We start from the raw sequence: 23,914 nt of genomic DNA, 5'->3' as shown, positions 1-23,914 counted from the left end.
AAAAATGGGGGGTCAAGCTGCTCATTTCTGAGATAACGGATAGTGTCTATAACTACCCTAGTTCCGCACAAAATTAGAGTACTTTTATTTTTTTTAGCACAAGGCTACTTGAGACGGTGATACTAGATGAAATAAAATTGCATACATTTTTTGCCCAAATGAAACAATTTTTTTTACCACCAACACACTCACATTTATCAATCACAGGACTTGTGGTGGTCACTTCTCTATCAAAAGTTTGGTGCACCTTGAACTTTGACCCAGCCAGAAGTTATTTGGTTTAGTACTACCTACAAAATCTACTAATAAAATGGAAGTTAAGACTATATTGATATCATTACTGGTAATTATGAAATAATAGTACAGTAGTCAGTAATACTGAATTGTGTTTAGTCTTCATTAATCAACATTCCAGAGGTATATTCACTTGTAATTTGTAGGTTGGTATTTATAGAAATAGCATCTTCTGCCTGGCACAATTTATTAGCCAGATAGCATTTTGTTTCACAACAAATCTTAGATAATTTAATGTAAAATAAAATAGTTATCTTGGTGTACTTAACTCGGTTTCGAATCCAGTCATTCAGAAATGTTAATACTATGCCTTAGCATTTGTCAAGACTGCAAAATTGTGAAAAAGAGGGAGTGAGTAAGAGAGAGAAAATAAAGTTTATTCAAACAGCACTATTCTCCAATAAATATACTTTTATTGCCAACATTGTTTTTCTTTTAATTCACATACATGCAACAGCAATTTCTACATTATATAGTGTTTTCCCTAGCTTGTTTTAGCATGGTGCGGCACCATGCCTCAATAGTCTAGCATCATCTTGCCTTAATCAGTGCAATGCTGCCCTGAGATTAAACAAGCCTTTTTCAGTAATTCTAAAATTACATAAACACCCAAAAAGGTATTATTAATTAATAAAATATGTCTTTTATATCTTTCATTCATTAAAGCAAGCACATAAATTATATTAATGTTTATTTCAATAAATTTTTGTGTATTTTTAGTGAAATACAAGTGCCCCAAAAATGGTGAAAATGCCCCAAAAGTGTTTGGTCTACCATGCAGTGCCGAATTTCTAGGGAAATCACTATTATATATCAGCAATATAAATGTGTGGCTTTCCAGACTGGTAGAAATGATGTGCGATATAATAAACAATTATAAACCCAGTGTTATCGGCTGTTTATAAAACCATTTTGAGATAATTCCAAATTGAATATGGTTACCAAAATGCACTTGAGCTTGGAATTATGGGTCCATTGTGAATTCGGAAGAACAAATGCTGCCTGAGACTCAATTTTAAATAATCAAACTAAAGGTCTGCAGCTTCTGATTTAGGAAACAATGTGTATTTCAGACACAGTAGCTGGCTACCATTTGGTCGTCAAGGATTACTGAAGTATTACACACGGTCATCTAGTGTTTTTCTCACATATATCAGAATAACGCTAGAGGGCATATGAGCTTGGGCACGTATGATCTGTTTTGTTTTTATTATGTACCCTCAAATTATTTTATGATATTTACAGAACACTGTTTTTGATATATATATAATTGTGTGTGTGTGTGTATGGTTCAATATATCCCACTGAATTGATCGGTCAATGATCTAAATGATCAAAAGCTCATCCAGTGTTTCTTTTATCTTCAATTGCCTGCTGAATATTGGACACCTCATCCTTCCTCCAGACATCTTGTTGACTTGTTTAGCAGTCTTTACTTCAGGGTATCACCATGACGACTCATTTTAACTGCTGGCTACAGAGTCAGTTAACGACCCATTCTCACCTTCATGGACAGTCATTTGGCCGTGACCTACTGGTATTGATTCATTGACAGACGTTTCTGGTTGATTTTCATCTACTGATCTTTCTTCACTTTCAGAGATCGATCTTTCCAGGTGCATTTCATCTACAGTCTTGTTTTTATTGTGACTTTCAGCAGTAGAAGTCATGGACTGACATTCGCCTGATGTTTCCACACAAGCTTCAACTTCTTGTGTGGATTCACTAGACCCGTTAGATACTGTCACTTCCTTCTTTTCATCTGGTGAAGTTGATTCATTCTGGTTTTCAGTTAGTTTTATGTCTCTCTGGCTACCACCATCAGTGACTGTTTTGTCTGAGTGACATTCTGTTCCTAGGTTTGGTTCCTGTGATGGAGATTCCAACAAAACTTTTGCTGTTGATGTTAAATCTTTCTGACTCTGCGATGTCTGTTCTTGTTGGTCTTCAACAGAAACCTGCATTTCCTCATAAGCATCAAAGTCCTGAATTTGCAAGGTCAATTCTTGTTGGCCTTCAACAGAAACGTCCATTTTCTTAGCAGCATCAATGTCCTGACTCTGTGAGGTTCGTTCTTGTTGGCCTTCAACAGAAACCTCCATTTCCTTATCAGCATCAATGTCCTGACTCTGCGAGATTCGTTCTTGTTGGCCTCCAACAGATACCTGCATTTTTTCTTCAGCATCAATGTCCAGCTCTTCGTCAACATCAGCTACTTGCTTCACTCTGGAGCTACCAGCCAATGTTGAAATGGCAGGTATCCGTTTCTCGTTAACCTTTGACATCATTACCTGTTGGCCCTCATCTGGAGAATTTGAACTTGTGCTCACAGGTAAAGCTGTTGAAGTCACGTCTGTGAATGTATCTTCCTGTGAACTGGATGCATTGCTATCATGAACTGTTACAGTAGAAACAGTGTCGTCATTCTTACTTGGAGTTTGATCTTTGACGGGAGACTTGTGTCCAGAAACTGTTGGTTGTGCCGATTTTGTTCCTGAAAAAGATATTATTTGTTTAATGATAAGCTTGATATGGCGTTTTTAATCAGTGATGTTAGGCCATAATAAAAAATCTTAGATTTTCCATCCCTGTTCACCTCCAACGATAAAGGCCCACCCATGTTTTGTTACTCCCCCCCCCCCCCCCCCCCCCCCCCCCAAAAAAAACGTTCAAGATTTTATAGCCATTGTAATGTTTATGCTTCTGACTAATGAAGCCTTTTTGATGAGTAAAATAACATTAAATACATTTTTTGGTTTAGTATAGTCTGTATATCTTGTGTATCTGTGGTTGAGTGCTAATGTTTGTAGCAGTCATTTTTAATTGTTTCTTTGTAATATTTTTTTCTTTGGTGGGGAAGAGGTAAAATCCGGTTTTGGCTACTACAAACATTAGGATGACAAAAAACATCTTGTTTATACAGACACTGATATTGTAAACAAACAAAAAATATTAAATATGTAGTTTTAGTCATCAAAGAGGATCTGTTAGCTTCCTTTGTAAGATGTTTCCAACTAACTCAGGACAATCCCTTTGAGATTACATAGAGGTTTACACCATCTCAACTTCGTGGTGTGTGAACCTCACAAAACATGACAGATGGGTTTTAGTTGGTATATTAAAAACATTCATTCATTTTAACCTATACACAAGGTCCTGAAATTAATGTGTCCCTAAATTATTGTAAGTAACAGTGAGAAGACTAAAATGTGACATGAAATTAATGCGAGTGACCTCCCTTTGAAATATTAACTTTCCTAACGCCACACGTCTGTGTACTTGTTGGTTAAATCCAAGTTACAGGCGTCTTCAATGAGATCAACTCACTAACATGTCTGTGTACACATCAGTTAACCTGTTTAGTGCCTAATATTTTTGGTGAGATCAACTCAAAGCATATTTTTGCGACAATCATTTACGTAATGTGTTTAGTTATCTAAATCTGGCTAAACATTAGCATAAATGTACAATTACAACTGTATGCCAAAACAGTTACCGGGAACTTGAACAGTATAGACAAAAGTAAAGTTTGTTTTATTTAACGACGCCGCTAGAGCACATTGATTTTTTATCTTATCATCGGCTATTGGACGTCAAACATATGGTCATTCTGACACTGTTTTTAGAGGAAACCCGCTGTCGCCACATAGGCTACTCTTTTTACGACAGGCAGCAAGGGATCTTTTATTTGCGCTTCCCACAGGCAGGATAGCACAAACCATGGCCTTTGTTGAACCAGTTATGGATCACTGGTCGGTGCAAGTGGTTTACACCTACCCATTGAGCCTTGCGGAGCACTCACTCAGGGTTTGGAGTCGGTATCTCGATTAAAAATCCCATGCCTCGACTGGGATCCGAACCCAGTACCTACCAGCCTGTAGACCGATGGCCTGCCACGACGCCACCGAGGCCGGTCAGTATAGACAAAGAAAAGATCGACCGCATGCTAAAACCTATTCATGGGTGATGGATCGTGTCGGCTTTTGACAGGGTGGCCAAAGACCCTGCAATCGTTACACGTGGCTGGCAGCTTGCTGGACTATTGGACAATTAGTCTGTCTCCTCTACAATGAACTGTGCTCCAGTTGTTTTATAAATGTATTAGAATTTTAATCTTTGTTTTAATAGTGTGTGACATATAAATCGCTGGACCATTTGAAAATTAATCTGTCTCACCTACAATGAATTGTTTTCCAGTTCTGTTCTATAAACATATTAGAATGTTAATTTTTTTTGGGGGGTGGGGTGGTAATAATGTGGGACACAAAACACACATGTAGAAATAAATGAGTAATATTATTAATGCGAATAACATGCACTCGCATTTTTCGCATTAATATTATGATCGCATTAATTTCAGGATCTACAGTATCCGATTCCAGTTCAAGCACGCTGTCCTGGGCACACACACACACACACACTTCGGCTATCTGTCCAGGACAGTGGGTTAGTGAGAAAGAAGAGGGTGTAAGGGTCTTACACCTACCCATTGAGTCGTTAAAACTCGCTCTGGGTGGGAGCTGGTACCAGGCTGCAAACCCAGTACCTATCAGCCTGATGTGTGATGGGTAACCACGACGACACCACCGAGGCCGGTTTAAAAACATTAAATGTATGGTTAGCAAAATGGACCACATTGGATATTAACAACATTAAGGTGTAACCTGTTGCTGAATGAAGGCGAGCGTTTCTCTTCTCCATGGCCAGTCTTCGATTCCTCTCGATGCGTTCCATCTGGTCAGGTGTTAAACCCTACAGCAAAGAAAAAAATATTAATAACATAAAAAAAAAAGAGTAAAATACCTTCCAACTTATGTACATGTACATGAAAGAATGCAAGGCATCTAGATTATGGTAGCCCAAATCCCATGGCTAGTGGTATTCAATTTTGGGCTAGTAAATAACTACTATTGCCATGCTCGATGGCTAGTGAAAAAAGGTTTATTTTGTAAATATGAATATCCTGCCTCCACCCACCCCCAATTTTAGTGTTTTTAAGCTCTTGCTCCCTCTCTAGGTGACATTATTACTATTATTAAAATTGTATTAACTAGAGTAGGGCTAGTGAATTTTTAATCGTGGCTAGTAAATTAAAAAAATCACTGATCCCATGGCTAGTGGATTTAAAAAAAATTCTAGAAACCCTGGAATGTTTAAAAGAACCTCACTTCACTATATTATATTATTCACTGAGAAAGAAAAAACGCCCTCAATATATTTTAATTATAACATGTAGTTAAAGACCAGACAGATGAGAGGAAACCCACTGCCACCAAACCGTGGATTACTCTTTTCCATTAGCAGCAAGAAATCTTTTATGTGCACCATGAGAAAGACAGGATAGTACATGTACATATCATGGCCTTTGATACACTAGTTGTGGAGTATACTGTATTGGCAGGAATGAGAAATAGCCTAAAGGGTCCATCGACGGGGATTAAATCATCAATTGACTGCACATCAGGTGTGCAATTTTACCACTAAGCTACATCATGCCTCTCGTTGTTTACTAATTAATGTAAAATACAAACACAACTACCGTTTTATTTAACTAATGTGTTATTGCTGTCAACGATCAACTGACTTCCTACATGTACCACATATATATATATATATATATATATATATATATATATATATATATATATATATATATATATATATATATATATACACACTACTCAAAAGAATTTAAGGGTCAGACGATATTTTCGACATTATTTTCTGAATGTCAATTATATTAGCTAGACCATAATGTCACGCATGGTATTGTTCCATTTTGACGAAAGTGGGTCTAAGCAACCCATAAATGAATTAAAATCCACTGTCATTGACACTGTCGACTAGTTCTAATGGCGAAAACATGCTTACATTTGCACGTAAATTAGGGCGAAAGTGAAAGGTCTGCTAAGTGCCCATAACTTGCTTTTTCACAAAGCGCTTCATTTGCACGCTTTGCACGTGTATTCCATGTTCCCAATGCTGAATTTCCGTATAATTGGAGCTTGCGTTCGTGTACGGTGCACACTCCAAATTCGACAATGGTACGACGTCAACTGACTATCGAAGATCGAGGAAGGGCTATTGCTTGGCTTCAGGATGGCAATACGCAAAGAAATGTTGCTCTGAGACTTGGTGTCAGTCAGAGTGTCGTTGGCCGACTGTGGCAAACGGTACCAAGCAAACGAATTCTGTTCGAAATCGTCCACGTTCGGGAAGACCCCGAAGCACTACAAATAGAGAGGACCGCTACATCACCAATATGGCTCTACGTCAACGCACAACCACTGCACGCTGATTACGTGACAATCTGCGGACTGCGACTGGAACTCGAGTGTCTGATCAAACCATACACAATCGTCTGAGAGCCAATAATCTACGCTGCCGTCGCCAGGCTGTTCGACCACCACTCCTACCACGTCACAGAACGGCCAGACGTCACTGGTGCACGCTTCATCTGCGGTGGCAACGTGTTCAGTGAGGTCGAGTGATGTTCACTGATGAGTCCAGGTTTAGTCTCCAGTTCAACGACGGTCGGGTTCGTGTCTACAGACGTCCTGGGGAGCGCTTCGCTGACGTTAACGTTAGACAACGTCACCGGTTCAGTGGTGGCAGCGTCATGGTGTGGGGCGGCATCTCTATCCACCACAGGACCCCCCTCTATGTGGTGGATGGCAATCTGAATGGAATCCGCTATCTGAATGAGATTATCCGGCCGTTGGTTATCCCAGGCCTTCAGCAGATTGGCGGCGGGGCAGTTATGCAGGATGACAATGCCAGACCCCACCGCGCCAGGGTGGTAACGGACTTTCTCAGACAACAAGGTATCGCCAGGATGGATTGGCCAGCATATTCGCCTGACTTGGCCCCAATAGAGCATGCCTGGGACGAATTAGGCAGGAGAGTTCGGGATAACCATGCCCCTCCGGCCAACCTTCATGATCTGGGTCAACTTCTTATGGCAGAGTGGCAGGCCATTCCCCAAGAGTTCTTCAGACGTCTGATCAACAGCATGAGGCAACGATGTGTCGAGTGTATTCGCGCCAGGGGTGGATTCACACACTATTAAACGAATGTTCTAATGTGTAAAATCCATGTTTGACAACCTTCAACTTTGACAGCATGTCATGTGACTTTCTTGTATACAGTGACGTTTATTTGGGTTTTTTTGTAAATATGGAACAATAAATAAAAAAATTGGTGTAGTTTACATCATCAATCTAATACACTCTGAAACTTATTTGGTTATAAATTTTTGACCCTTAAATTCTTTTGAGTAGATATATATATATATATATATGTGAACGAATGTTTAATGACAAAATTACACACCGGCTATTGGGTGTCAAATTATGGTAAATATAGAAAAATAGAATATAGCTCACAAGTTGCACCATTATCTAAACTTTGCCAAATAACAATATCAAAACATAACACGATTTTTTTTTTTTGATCATGCAACCTCTATCAAGCTATATTTTTTACCTTTTTCTGTTAAAATAAAGGCAAGTTTAGATGTGACTCGAGGAAGAACTATGTTACTGGTTGATGAGGTTTGTATGTGGCTACGATCTATTATACTACTTGCCACGTGATGTCGGATGCTGTTCCAATGTAAACATTCTTTGCAGGAAGCTACTTGTTGTTTTAGTTTTTAAATATTTAATTCAAAACACTGGCTTGTTCCAAATGTTGCAGAGAAGAGAGAATTTAAAAATAAGATGTGTAATGTGTAACAGTTATATTTATTTATGCTGTTCAAGTTATTGCTGGAAATGGATGTTTGAATTCTTTTTAGGAAACAACACACTGTTGAGCACAGAACTCATTTCCTACTAACCTGACACCTTGTCATGTGCAAAATTAATTCTATGTGACTTGATAACACATAGCAACAACAAAGTGTCAAATTCACAGTAATTTTTAGTAAAAGAACTTAGTTTTTAAACACTAATTTAAAGGCATATTTATCACCATTAGAGCCTTTTTTGATAACTGAAATCAGACATTGCTTAGATTTTATTGTTTAGATTATCCATTTCCGTACATCCAAAGCGTTTCTGGTCATTCTAGTGTTTTTAATATCACAAAATGTATTTTTCATATGTTTAAAAACGCCATGAATCTGACAAATGGCGGCTATGGAGTCGAGTTCTAATCTATTTTAAAGGGTATTTCACTGTTTCAATGTCAGACTTGTTTTCATTCTGTTGTAACTTTATCCAAATGTGTTACAGGTTTGTAGATTAATCAAACTTAGCGTCAGGGTTTCTGCCAGAGGGTAAAATGGGTATGGCGCCATACCGAGATTTATTTTGCAATTTTTTTTTTAAAGTTAATCTTTTAACAAAATTAATTACTCTTATCATTAATGTATGATTTTCTTAACCCTAACCCTAAACTTAACCCATTTTCTTTCTGTTGACTGTGGTTGCATTCAATTCCATAGCGCCATACCCAAAAATTTCTTTCTGGCAGAAACACTGAGCGTCCATTTTTATATGCTGAAAATAGGGTTTGCAACTTTTAAACGATATCAGCACATGATGACACAGCATTTTTTTAGTCACTTGCATCAAACCACAAGGACTGGTGATGGTAGGGTGGGGTTTTTTTTAAAGCATTAAAATAAACACTAACGTGGCTTGGTGTTGATCCACTTGCTGTAACAGGCATGCCCTGGATTCTGGGAGTGGCTGACGGTGTCACTACAGATGAGCTGTGTCCAGGAGTGATTGACGGGGATACTACAGATGAGCCGTGTCCAGGAGTGATTGACGGGGACACTAGAGAAGAAGAGGGTCTAGGAGTGTACGGAGAAGACGGGATGTTGTTAGTTTCTTCTTCTTCGTTTTCACGCATCATCTCGTCAAAAGCTTCTTCGGCATCTTGGTCCAACTAGAAAGAAATTAAAATAAATTGTACACGTTGTGGTTGGAAAGACAAGGACTGAGATGTGGAAGTGGACAGCAAAGAAGTTGAAAGATAGGAGGAGTTGCCAGATAATGAAGAAATTAAGATAAGAGTTCAAAGAAAAGAAAGGAAATGGGGCTGTGGGATATATAATAATAATAAAACAAATTTAAATGTAAACACACCTAAAATTTAACAGTAAGAAAACACCTCTTGCTTGTATTTCTGAATGATTAAACAAAATGAAAAAATCCCAAATTTTATCATCTCGGTACAATAAGGTCACATGATATTAATCTCCGATTGGTGTAATATGTTACAAAATATTAATATCTGATATGACTCGTCCTTTATATGTATTCAAGAATACAATCAATCTACAGATTATCTAAGGGAGATAACTCGAACTGTCAGCAAACATTCTTTACAAAAGTTTCAATAGGCCAAACAAAATGCAATCAAATTGATTGATTTTTTTTTTTAACAGAGAACAATATTTCACACAAACCATTAATATGATTGTGCATTGATTGCACAATTTTAGATCAAGTCAACTATTAATTAGTTACGTGTTAAATGTTCTGAAAGTCACTTTACCAAATATCAAAGAAACATTTTTAACGATTTGTCAGAAAATATTTTCTAGCACAATGACATTGTAGAAAGGTGCTAGAAAGGGGGGGGTTAGAAAAACCGTCTACCACATGTGTGTAGACGCTAATCCGCCCTTTTCATTGGTTAATATTAGGATGTACACGGCAGTTGCTACCGGTTGATTACGTAATTTTTTAAACAAAGTAGTATATGACGTCACATAATATGAGTAGGTCTTCTCGACACCACTGTATGCTTTCACACTTGTGACGTAACATGGGTGTCAGCTTAGAGGTGACGTCACGTTACAAAAATAAAATGAAGAGACTTACAGTATAGTTAGACTAAATTAATAATAAAATTTATAAGACAGGTTGTGCTAAAAAATATTTCTGGCACTCGTCCTTTTGTATATGGTTTTTCTGACACTCGTCTCAAGAAAATCAATCCATGGAGCTCGCTCCAAAGATTGATTTTCTTGAGACTCGTGTCAGAAAAACCATCTACAAAAGGACTCATGCCAGAAACTATTAGTCTCTTGCTTTAAAGAAATTAGTAACGAGTTCCTCGACCAAATAACACATTTATTCTTAAAGGTGGATCTACAAACAACAATGCAATGATAACTAAAATATCTTTTTTTTTAAACTGGAGGGGCTATCTTAATGTAGGTTATAAATTCAAGATGCTTAATCGTGTTTCCAGATACGATTCCTGCCTATGTTTCCATTCACAAACCAATCACTTTAATCGCATGGATACTGAAGTTGACATACTACTGTATAGTGTATACAGTGCATCCCTCAATTCATATTTCTTGCCGTTTTGCACACGGCACTCACCGGAAATAATAACAGAACAGGAAATAGATTAATTGAAAGTATGGCAGCTTGAGTTTTTTCATTTTTCAACGGAAAATACCTGTGAATTTTGAGTTTAAAAAGTGGTTTTCGGCAAGAATATTCGCTTGACAATGGTGGAAATATTGGGATATGAATCGTAGTTAGTCTCCAAAACCAATTCTGGTCAGAAAAACAAAGTTATTTGGAATAATGGACATAAATACTGGACATCTGGCCACAAATGCCTGTAAGTAAACAAGACTTGTTAAATTTTTTGCCTAACTTTAATCAATATTAACCGATTTAAAATATAAAAACTGGAAAAACCCACGGAAATAATACTTACCGATAAACATGTAAACTTTATTTTATATATTTATGAAAAAATTTAAGTGAAAATATTTTAGTAAAAGTTATAAATGTGTACCCCGTCAACATATTTTTTGTAAAAAAAACATTAATCCGGTATTCAGAAGGTTAAGAAAAAGATAAATGTTTTATTTAACGATGCACTCAAATTTGTTTATTTACGGTTATATGGTTAAGGACCACACAGATTTTGAGAGGAAATCCGCTGTCGCCACTACATGGGCTACTCTTTCCGATTAGCAGCAAGGGATCTTTTATTTGCGCTTCCCACAGGCAGAATAGCACAAACCATGGCCTTTGTTGAACCAGTTATGGATCAGTGGTCGGTGCAAGTGGTTTACACCTACCCATTGAGTCTTGCGGAGCACTCACTCAGGGTTTGGAGTCTGTATCTGGATTAAAAATCCCACGCCTCGACTGGGATCCGAACCCATTACCTACCAGCCTGTAGTCCGATGGCCTAACCACACCACCGAGGCTGGTCAGAAGGTTAAGGAATGCAATTTCCCCCTTTAAGGAAATTTTAAGGAGTGTGACTTTTCACTCTTCTAGACAGTTCAAAAACAAAAGATTGGTGAATGTGGATCTTACTTTACCGACAGATTGTGGGTCATTGGTCTCAACTTCTCCAGTGTCGGCTGGTTCTGTAACCAGGTCATTCTCTTCATCTCGCGTCACAAAGTCTTCGTCCAAAACAGGCATATCCAATCGCATTTTTTTAATGCATGTCTGCAAGCAGAATCAAACTTTATATTATTATAATTATAATGTTCACAAGTTTTTACTTTGAACAGAAAATAATAACTTAGTGGTTATAAAACTGGAAATACAGAAATATTTTGTTTACTGTAGCCATACCAACAAAAACATATGGTTGCTTCTTTTTGCTTCAATTAAATTATTAAAATAATCAATAAAATTATGACTGGGCCATCAATTTATGTATGTTACAGTCTTCTAAGACATGACTCGGCCACACCACACTCTGGTTGTTGCCTATTGACTTATACTAGTCCTTTATGATACACATTCGGTCTAGGATAGATCACCATTGGTGAGCCCATTGGGCTATTTCTTGTTCCAGTCGGTACACCACAAAGGGTATATCAAAGGCCATGGTATGTGCTATCCTGTCTATGGGATGGTGCATATAAAAGATGCCTTGCAAATGTAACAGGTTTCCTCTCCAATACAATCCGTCAAATTAAGAAAATGACCATGGCTAAAAACATGCTGTAGAAATAAAAAAAATTGAATATAAAATACAGAAAAAAGTGCCACAGATAATTAAAAACTCTGAGGCAATCTCTCTACAACATTGACGATTGACATGGGCCTTTGCAGGAGATGGGATCACACAATATCAATTGCTTTCCCATCACTTGATATACACAATAACTGAAATACATGTACATGTAACTACCATAAAATTAATTTTTTACAAGTATGTGACAGTGTCAAATAATAATAATAATAATAATAAACTTAGAGTGAACTAACCTGCACGTCTTTCTTGGAGCCCAGTTTTTCAATCTTCTCTAGGACTTCGTCAAAAGGCATTTTCGGAAAGAGCCGATGAGCCCAGTGTTCGAGTTTGCCCATGATCAGTTTCAAATCTTCCGCCTGAACATAAAACAATATAATTACAATTAGCCAATATCAAGTGACTTTTAGAAATTTAAACAGAAAATAACAAACATTATGAGAATACTGCAAAAGCAATACACGTCTCCTATCTAGTCCAACAAATATCATAACAGTAAATGATAAAGCTATATACACAACAATTTAGCTAATAATCTTGAAGCATTGTGGAAAAGAAGTCTGGAAAATACATTTCAATATCTCCTAAATTCAAGGGCCACAACTCTATGCAGAAAGGGTATATCATCATGAAATCAAACTTGATCTGTCCAGTTTATGATAAATCTATACACTAAATTTCAGTTCAATATTGTGAGGCATTGCACAAAAAAAGTCCAGAAAACAAAGTTCCATATCTCCTAAGTTCAAGGGCTATAACTTCATCAAAAATGGATAAATTGTCATGCAAGGCAAACTTGATCTGTACCAGTACATGATAACATGTAAAACTTCAGTTCAATATCTTCAATCTTGAGGCATTGTGAAAAAAAAGGTTTGGAAAACTGTGTGGGACAGACAGAAGTTAGGAAGGAAGAAGAAACCTATGGTTAGACCTGTAGGGAAATGATAACAACATTCAGACTTCCATAAAACTAAATTGTGCACTACTAGTGATTTCCCTAGAAATTAGGCAAGGCATAGTGGACTAAACACTTTTGGTGCATTTTCAACATTTTCTGGGCACTTGTTTTTCATTAAAAAAAACACAAAAATTAATTAAAATAAACATTAATGTAATTTATGTGCTTGCTTTAATAAATGCATGGCAAAAGATATAAAAGGCATATTTTATTAATTAATAATAATTTTTTTGGGTGTTTTATAAAGTCAATTTTAGAATTAATCACTGAAAATGGCTTGTTTAATTTCAGGGCAGCATGGTGCTGATTGAGGCAAGATGGTGCTAAACTATTGAGGCATGGTGCTGCACCATGCTAAAACAAGCTAGGGAAAACACTAACTACAATAAAAATATGGGACTCATTCCCAAGGAAACCTTGACACATTCTACCTCTCACAGAAGCAGTGTTGTGGTTTGAAATACATGCACCTGCAAAGGTTTTAATTCTCATGTTTAACTTACCTACGTGCACCAACTTTTGAACCTAGGTCTTAACAGTGATGCCAAACATGGAAGTTGTCAGAGGTATCCTCAAAAATGGAATTACTCACAAATCTTAAGAAAATGTTTCCAAATTAAAGTTCATTTAGTCAAAGAACAAAAACGGTGGTGCATCTATGAATATTCAGATGATTTCTTAATTAGCTTTTTTATGAATTAGTAATAAAATATATTCACCAAATTATATTTCTTCAATTCACATATGGTGAGCAACAGCTTAAAACCCTGCATTTTATCCTTTTAAAATTTTACACGGTCTTCAAATATGACATTAAATGATACTAAAGAAATTGTTGATGTTTACTGTTACCTCATGTCCCTTTCCTTTGAAAGTGATATCCTTGAAGACCTGAGGAAGAATCGGAATCCCTCTGTCGCCAGTCAGTCTGCAAAATAAATATAGTATTAAGTTATTTAGGTAACACAATCATTGTGAGAGTACTGCTAAAGCAATACCTGTGCCCAACAAGGCCCCACAAATGTATTGCTACATGTAAGTTCAAGGGCCATAACTCTGGAAACAAACAAGCATTCTGAGGATCTCTAATCCAGCCCAATTTTCCCAGAAATCAAATATTTGTTTAACTGCATATTATACATACCAGAGAACCAGTCAACTGAATTATTATCAAAACTAACCTTTTGGTTATTTTACAAACATTACATTTTGGACATCCCGAAATAATCCACTGTCACGAAATTTCAGTTGCTGGACAGGTGACCCACGATAAGGTTTTTTGAATGATGTTTTCACTTGCTTGGGGAAACCGAGTGACTGTAAAATGCCAGGCCTCCAAGAACTGACAATTTGTGTAAACCATTTATGGGTTACGCAAATAAAAATTAAGATAACCCATTTCATTTTTACATAACACATCATGATCATATAAATGATGTCCTAAACTCAATGTGCAGAGGGAAAATGGGTTACACAAAACTTACGCGAGTGAAGGAAGGAAGGAAATGTTTTATTTAACGACGCACTCAACACATTTTATTTATGATTATATGGCATCGGACATATGGTTAAGGGACCACACAGATATTGAGGGAGGAAACCCGCTGTCACCACTTCACGAGCTACTCTTTTTCGATTAGCAGCAAAGGATCTTTTATATGCACCATCTCATAGACAGGATAACATATACTGTGGTCTTTGATGTACCAGTCGTGGTGAACTGGCTGGAGTGAGAAATAGCCCAATGGGCCCACCGACGGGGATCGATCCCAAACTGATCGCGCATCAAGCGAGCGCTTTACCACTGGGATACGTCTCGCCCCTACGCATGTGATGAGCGAACAAAACTATCGATCTCGCAATTTTCAAAGGCCTGAATGCGCACCCTGCAATAAATTTGCTCCACAATTTAGCCATCATGGTAAAAAGTGTATGAAAACTTACCGAGCAGAGTCTAACTTAGGAATGGGCCGTCTCACCACCCTCCGTGCAGCACCTTTCGACAGATCTTTCAGTTTGGCCAAGACCTCCGCATTCTCTGAAAACACAAAATATGTTAACGCACACTAAACAGCTGTAGTTTACAGTGTAACATGTATAACAGGGCTCAAATTGGAACAAATTTTGGTTACGCCAATTTTCAGATATGTATATGTATGTATGTCGAGTACATTTTATTTCCTTGAAAGTTATTAAAATGTGGTTACTTTAAGGAAAAGTAAAGTTTGTTTTATTTAACGACGCCGCTAGAGCACATTGATTTTTTATCTTATCATCGGCTATTGGACGTCAAACATATGGTCATTCTGACACTGTTTTTAGAGGAAACCCGCTGTCGCCACATAGGCTACTCTTTTTACGACAGGCAGCAAGGGATCTTTTGTTTGCGCTTCCCACAGGCAGGATAGCACAAACCATGGCCTTTGTTGAACCAGTTATGGATCACTGGTCGGTGCAAGTGGTTTACACCTACCCATTGAGCCTTGCGGATCACTCACTCAGGGTTTGGAGTCGGTATCTCGATTAAAAATCCCATGCCTCGACTGGGATCCGAACCCAGTACCTACCAGCCTGTAGACCGATGGCCTGCCACGACGCCACCGAGGCCGGTTTACTTTAAGGAATATTTTAATAATATGGTTAATGACTTGGTCTCGAAAATGAGCCATTCTAACCTTCGCAAGGTAAAGCTGATATTTTAAGAGAGCAAGCAGCTATTCTCTATTTATCTTACAAGTTGTTTCAAACTGTACATGTAGACCTCCTTAGGGATCTAAAGAGATGAATGCATATTCAACAGGCTTTCTTCCAGAAATAATTTGAGGATATACATATGTATGCAAGGCTCGAAACACACAAAATGCTTTCCAATAATCCGTTTCACAAGCAGCTTTTGCTTTCCACCTTATTTCTAAAAATTGTTTCCTGTATATCCCAGAATTCTTGATTCACGTTTGTCATGCATTTTCTGCATTTTAATTAAAATATTTTAAAACATTACTACATTTGTACTGACATCGTGGACACAGCCATTTTATATTGGTGTGTACACCAATAATAAAAGCATTATCTACCAACAACATTCTGGAAACTCATTCGGATCACATCGGCCGATTATGGTTTTTCAAATCAGAGTTCCGCGACAGTGAGTGATGCAAACATTGTGAACTATTTAGACTGGTTCTAGAAGAGGTCATTCGGTTTAACATGTAGCATAAAAACTAGTCTAGCGAACATTAACAAAAAACTACTAGCTGAACTTACGGTTACTTATCGATGGAATCAGCCGAGAAAGTGATTAATCTGTCAGTCTCAGGATCAGTGTAATAAACAGGTATATAATTTGTTTGGACTATTTTATGTTGTGTAGATTTAATAAAACAAGTGTAAAATGATAGCAATAACTGTGCTCTAGAACTACTTCTTAATTTCAAACATTTGCCTCCCAACTAAAATTTGAGAAGCAAAGATTGCTTCCCAATCAACAAAATGAATTTCGAACCTTAGGCATGTAAGGAAACCAAAACCGATCATAAGTGCCTCTACTAGATGGTTGTAGGTTTGATATCCTTTTAAATTCCACATACTTTGACAAATATAAAACAGTACTTCTCTTGCTATAGTCTATTTAAAAAGTATTAAAATGTATCCATTAATTTCTGTGCTTTTAGGGCACCTAATTTAATCCTTCTCTGGCAGAAACCTAGCCTGAGTACTCCGCTGTTTGAGAGCTAGACTGACATTTGGACAGTTATGATTGCTCTCTGCCACTGGAGATAACTGTACACCGAAACATGGAATTGCTGCCTACCACCAGGTAGACAAAGATTCCCGCTCTGTACAACAATAACCCTGTGTTTGACGTTTTAAAATACTATTACTCATGTACATTAATCATTCCAAAGTTGACCAATAACAAATATTTCACATATTAACCAATAATACACATACTACAGGAAGAAAGTTAAAGTTTGCTTTGTTTAACCACACCACTAGAGCACACTGATTTATTAATCATTGGCTATTGCCAGTATTGGATATCAAACATTTGGTAATTCAGACATACAGTAGAGTCTAAAGCTGAGATTCCTTTTGTCCGGTTGTGTTTGCGCTCCGTTTGCGGTTGCCTTTACAATACGTTTTGAGTGAATCCATTTAACGGCAAAGTATGCGTTTATACAGCCTTTTGGCAGAAAGTCATCATACCGCACGGCGAACGGATGAATCGCCCCACGGAGCGATTGAAATAAGCGCATGCGGTTTCGGATAACTAAACGCAAACGGACCGAACTAATGGAATCACTCTCACCCGGAACAAGCTGGCTTGATTAAACCGCACCGCAAACGCAACCGGACAAAGGGAATCTCAGCTTTAAAGAGGAAACCTGGTACATTTTTCCATTAGTAGCAAGGGATCTTTTATATGCATCATCCCACAATCGTGATGTACTGGCTGGAACGAGAATTAGCCCAATGAGCCCACCGACGGAAATCGATCCTAGACCGACCGTGCTACAGGAAAACCCCAACAGCACCCCATTTAAATTATTTGCTGCAAAAGTCATTTTGAAAAAAAAAATGCTGTCAGTGGGCCATTTAAGCCAGGACAATGTTTTTAAAATATTGCCGTAGGTGACAGATTGTTAAGTTCGAGCCTTGTTGTTGTACATTAGAGCTGGAATCTTTGATTACCCGGTGGTTTTCGCTATCGACGATAGAAATAAGCAGAATGTTTGATTTGTCCCCCGGACAAGTACATCGAGAAATCAGTTGTTCAGCAGTATTTTCACATGTCCAAATAAATGTTTTGTTTTATTAAAGTACAAGGACAGTATTTTTGATTGCTTAAAATTAAACTCCATCAACTGAACTTTTTACTTGTCCACTGAAGAACCATTGAGGTACATTTTGTTGGTCCGAGCAGATTTTCACTTATCAAGACAAATGCTTATTTCGAACACTGGCTATAGATTTATCTCTGATGGCAGAGTCTAGCTCCATCTAGCTCTTGAAAGGCAGAGTACTCTGGGTAGCAGAAACACTGGCAAATCTTGCCGACAAACATGTCTGAACTGTACCGGTATCCTGTGAAGGGTTCACATCATCTAGACTCATGTCCAAGGGTTCTAGCTCCTCCGGTAGGTCAGGGAGGGGGGCTGGGAAATTGTCGTCCTCATCTTCATGTTCAGCAAAAATATCATCCATTTCCAGTGGCACAGAGTCCATGTCTAAAATTAAAACTATACTTAACAAACAAAAAACAGGTTATAGCAAAAATCGGCATTGTGCCAAAATGGCCCCAAAACTGCACAAAACGGAACCTAGGTTTGGCTGATTTAATGTCATGGGCCTTAGAAGCAGAGATGGGTGTTTGCAGGGGACACTGTAATCCAAGGTGGACCCAATAATAACACAGTGCTACATTCGATTTAGACTAGGGGCACTGGCCTTTAACTCTGAAGATTTGGTAATGGGTTTTTTAAAGGGACACACCCTAGTTACGTTTATTTGTTAACCATTACGGCGTTGTTTTTCGCTATTAAACCCCATTTTTCACAAATAAAATTGCACTTTACTTACATTTTATTATTTAGAATACACATTTCCATTCACCTGAAGTGCTTTTTGGTAATCCTGATGTTTGTAAAACCACGAAATGCATTTTTTTTCACAAAACGTGTTGTCGAGAAAAAACCGTTAAGCAAGCGAGGTCCAATCTATTTTTAATGTCACAGACGTTGGTATATCACGTGACCGTTATCATTTTTGTTCGGTTTGTTTTCTCGTGCACGGTTCGCGCAATCAACATCCAATTTGTTGTTGTTCATTTGTGAGATTTTTCTTCACAGTTCGTGAACATTTTCAGTAACAATAAAGTTCAGACAAGTAAGTGTCTCAATACAAAACGTTACAAACCCTTAAAACCAATAATTTTGCTAAGTCTTACGATATCTGGAGAGGGGATACAACCAGGACAGAACAGTTGGAACATGTCCAGGAGAGGTGAAACGAACGCACCCCAAGTCTGTGAAATTTGTCGTGACGTAAGCATTGTTGTGCTTCTACCGGTGACATCAGAATACTAACTTTCAAAATTATTTCAAGCAATTGGGACATGGGGATTCCCATGGTATTTATCGATATAAAACCTGCGTTTTCACTCAATTTGATAAAAACGTGATCTAAGTGTGTTACAGGTTTGTAGATTAACCACATTATAATTTATTTTCGCTGGATGGAACTAGGGTGTGCGGCTTTAAAGATTTCTGTGTGGACAAACAAAAATAAAGGTAGGAGAGCAATTTATCGTAGACTAGCTGTTAACAATTTGGTTCGGACTTTAGGAGTCTGTACGTTTAAATTCTATTTATTTATGAATACATCAAGTTGTGATTTGTTTGTATAATATGCAGTGTTCGAGATTTAAAAGTTTTGGGCAGTATCCCAGTTGGATACTAACATTTCAAAATCTGGTATCCCACCTGAGAATTTAGTATCCCACTTAAATGAAATTCATAAATAACATCGTAACACATTTGGACGACTCTGTTTTTGTGCCCTGCCTATGCTACACTGATATCACAATCGAAATAGCAGAATTCAGAATCAAACGAAATGGGCAAACAGATTTGCTTCATCCATTTTGGTGTAATACTGACATAAATTAGTATTTAGCAGTAATTTATAAACCTACGTATTGTATATATTTTCTGCAGACGTGGAATCAATATCTTAAATAAAATTTGAAGGGAGAAACATCCAACAAAAACAACAGCAACTTAGCGGTTCCCTGTCTATTGCTGCACTTCGAGTAAGAGATTGTTATGGCGTAGCATTAGACTGGGTATGAGCTCGAAAATACTGTTACTTAACTTCGCTGGCAAATGACGACTTTTAGTTTTAATGGAAAATAAAAACTCAGGATTAAAAAAAACTACATTATATAGTATCCCTGCGGGATACTGGTTTCTTGAAGACTGATATCCAAAATTAAAATCTGGTATCCCCAGGATATTGGGATACCGTTAATCTCGAACACTGATATGTAAAAAAAAAATTGTATTAATTGATCATGGGTATTTACCTTATAGTTTCAATGCATTTATTATTTAATGAAAGATAATTATGTTGTTTTGTATACATGTGTATAATGTATTTATTTCATGCAGAGTAATAATGTTTAATGCTTAATAGACAGAAGGCCACAAGGGAGATTAGTGCACTACTATCTGTGTAACCTTTTAAAAATAAAGATTATTATTATTATTATTATTATTATTAGGCTAAAGTTTAGCCGGAGTCAGTGAGTGGCAAATTTGCATTCAGCATTGGGCACTGTATCATCATGCATCGCACATTCTAGATTAATAATACATTTTGAAACAACAAAATATACACAAAGGAACTGTTTTTATGTCTACACTATAAAATAAAAAAATACCCTATGATTTTAGTTACCTGGTTCAGTTAAAACTCTAAATTCAGATTAAGATTTTTACATTTCGCGGTAAAAAATTGTCTATACAGGAGTTATCTACCTTACTTCCGGAAATTGCAAGGTTATGGGTTACATACCACAGTTTGTGCTGCCGCTGTGGTTACAATAACGTATTTTATTACTAATAGAAGGAAATGTTTTTATTTAACGACGCATTCAACACATTTTATTTACAGTTATATGGCATCAGACATATGGTTAAAGGGACATTCCTGAGTTCGTTGCACTGTAAGATGTTTTCGACTAATAAAATATTTCTACGATTAAACTTACATATTTATAATCATATTAAATAAATTTTCTTGTTTAGAATATCAGTGTCTGTATATTCAATGTGTTTCTGATAGTCTTAATATCTGTAAGAATCCCAATCTGTATTTTGTCTTCAAATAATTTTGTACGTACGAAAAAATATATTTTAGGAAATAAAATGAAAATTAACCTAGTAGGGGCCTACAAATTTTAGAACGATCAGAAACACGTTTAATATACAGCCACTAATATTTTATGCAGAAAAATATATTTGATATGTAATTACAAACGTTAAAAAGTCTCTGTTAGTTGACAACATCTTTAAAATTTCAGTAAACTCAGGAATTTCCATTTAAGGACCACACAGATATTGAGAGAGGAAACCCGCTGTCGCCACTTTGAACATGAGCTACTCTTTTCGATTGATTGAAACATATTTTATTGCTTTTTAAAGAACAAATGGATTAGGCACAAGTTACATTAGTTTTGATTAGCAGCAAGGGATCTTTTATATGCACCATCCCACAGGCAGGGTAATACATAGGCCTACCACGGCCTTTGTTGCACCAGTTGTGGAGCACTGGCTGGAACGAAAAATATCCCAAAGGGTCCACCGACGGGGATCGATCCTAGACCGACCGCGCATCAAGCGAACGCTTTACCACTAGGCTACTTCCCACCTTATTACTAATATTACCAAAACAAAACATTTAAATTTTGTTTACTCAAAAATACAGTAACGTTTGCGTTTTTTTTTTAACCAAAAAAATCATCCTAGCTGTACTAAGACACATAACAATTTTCTGTGTATAGGAGTCATTGAAATATTACGTAACGCTAGAAGGGGTGGGTGGGTAGGTGTAGCTCCAAACGTTATACATGCAGCGATAGTGGGTGGGTGGGTGTATTTAACAGCGTTACGTAACGAACGTTAATTTTTTTTTATTACTAACTTAAATGTTTTTACTCTTTTTATCGTAAACACTGTCACGGAGACAATGTTTAATCATTCAAGCGAATTTTGCCTGTGGTGCTTGTAAAGTATTGGAATTAATAGGCCCTAAACTCAAATGATCACAAAATAACCTTATATAATTCAGCATAGGTTATTTTAATGTTGCCTATGTTAACGTTGCGTTACAATAGTTATACTGACATGAAACTTGGCGACAGAGTATCATTTGACTCCCAAATATTTTTTAGTAAATGAAATTGATGTTTACATACTGTAGTATGAAAACCCCCCCACCTTTTAATAATATCAATAACTGATTTATTTGTCAATTATTCGCCCATATCGACCATAGCCCTGACGATATATAGCTTCCGCTATAAATGACGACATGGGAATGGGAATGGGAACTATTTTAACGTGCCCACATCCTTACGGTTCGGGCACGCCCACCATGGATTCGGGTTCTGGCATAGCCAGTCCAAGATACCATGGCGGGTGGCGACGACATAGTGATTCCTAATATCGACAATAGCCCTGACGATATATAGCTTCCGCTATAAATGACGACATGGTGATTCCTAACCAGCGCGCGCGCGCGCGCGCGTGTGCGTGTGTGTGTGTGTGTGTGTGTACACGTGTACAATGTATAGCCTATTACTACATATTTAATAAACAGTAAAAATAGGTTTTTGGGGTGGGAGGTTTTTCTTGGTTTTCTTGGAGCAAAAAATTAGTGATAGCATTCGATATTTTTATTACATATGCTACTAGTATGCATTTTGAAATCTTTCAACTCAAATGAGGTCAATTTGTATAAACAAAGTTTTATGAATGGTGAATATTGAAAACATCTGCCGCTCATCTCACTTCCCTGCCCTATGCAATCTTTTAGATTAAATCCTGAACCAAGGTTAAAAGTTAAAGTTTTTGTTTAACGACACTACCGCTAGAGAATATTGATTTTTTTGTTGTTGTAATTTTGAGATGGAAAACCGTTTTTCCATTAAAAGCAAGGGATTTTTTTATATGTACCACCCCATAGGCATGATAGCACACACCACGGCCTTTGATACACGAAAATATAGCCTAATGGACCCACCGAAGGAGATCAATCCTAGATCGATTGTGCTATGTCTCGCCTCCCACTGAAACAAGAATGAAAATAAACAATGCATACATGTGTATTATCATTTTATTGCAAAAAGTAAAGATAACAGCAGACCTGTGTGTGTGTGTGTGTGTGTGTGTGTGTGTGTGTGTGTGTGTGTGTGTGTGTGTGTTTGTGTGTACACGTGTACAATGTATAGCCTATTACTACATATTTAATAAACAGTAAAAATAGGTTTTTGGGGTGGGAGGTTTTTCTTGGTTCCCATGCGACCCCCTTACCTGACGAGGTACCTGCTGCTCTGGACAACAACTTTAAGGTGAATCTCACGCATTGAAGCATTTACGGTTGACAGCTCTGCCGTTCAAATATTACGTAACGCTTATTTGGTCAAATTTAAACGCCCTCCGTCTCCCCTGTAACGGTCCGTAACGCTAGACCATATACCCATGCAGTGGCGTAGAGAGGTGCCAAAAAGTGGGGGGGGGGGGGGAGGGAGGGGGCATTTTTATATTTACACACGTTTACACTATTATAAAGCAAAATATCTGAAAAGTGGGGAGGGAGCACATGCCCCCAATATATTAAGTAACCCTCGGAGACCCCCCCCCCCCCCCCCCCCCCCCCATCCATAAACAAGTCATGCGATGGACGTAATATAATTTGTACGTACTGTTTTGCGGTTTGGGAAAGCGCAGATCTATACGCATTTCAAATTGATTTATAATTCTTATTGTGTAATACGTCTGATTATAACTACCTGCGTTAAACACTGTCGCCGTGGCAAAGTATTTATGAAAAAAAGTTAAAACATTTACGGTAGTAATAAAAAATCAAAAAGTGTGTTATGTAACGCTGTTAAAT

The 23,914-nt window shown here is 37.3% G+C and overlaps 1 protein-coding gene across 3 annotated transcripts; it reads right to left on the bottom strand.

The window, feature by feature from the left end:
- Nucleotides 1-977: 977 nt before the first annotated feature.
- Nucleotides 978-23,462, bottom strand: LOC121376855 (chromosome segregation in meiosis protein 3-like). Of its 3 annotated transcripts, none has more exons than XM_041504642.1 (9): nt 23,332-23,462; nt 18,316-18,465; nt 15,182-15,275; nt 14,090-14,165; nt 12,513-12,635; nt 11,604-11,741; nt 8,935-9,192; nt 4,959-5,046; nt 978-2,788 (listed from the first exon to the last, which is right to left on the bottom strand). In XM_041504642.1, the coding sequence occupies exons 1-9, from the start codon at nt 23,390-23,392 to the stop codon at nt 1,758-1,760; spliced, it is 2,019 nt and encodes a 672-aa protein (XP_041360576.1). In that variant the 5' UTR covers nt 23,393-23,462; the 3' UTR covers nt 978-1,757. The 3 variants fall into 3 exon arrangements, with proteins under 3 accessions (XP_041360576.1, XP_041360581.1, XP_041360589.1); XM_041504647.1 differs by lacking the exon at nt 23,332-23,462 and adding an exon at nt 20,696-20,772; XM_041504655.1 differs by lacking the exon at nt 23,332-23,462 and adding an exon at nt 18,818-18,872.
- Between the last annotated feature and the right edge of the window lie 452 nt (nt 23,463-23,914).

Source organism: Gigantopelta aegis, chromosome 2, assembly GCF_016097555.1.
Source record: "Gigantopelta aegis isolate Gae_Host chromosome 2, Gae_host_genome, whole genome shotgun sequence".
Classification (NCBI taxonomy): Eukaryota; Metazoa; Mollusca; class Gastropoda; order Neomphalida; family Peltospiridae; genus Gigantopelta; species Gigantopelta aegis.
This window is presented reverse-complemented; position numbering and strand designations above follow the sequence as displayed.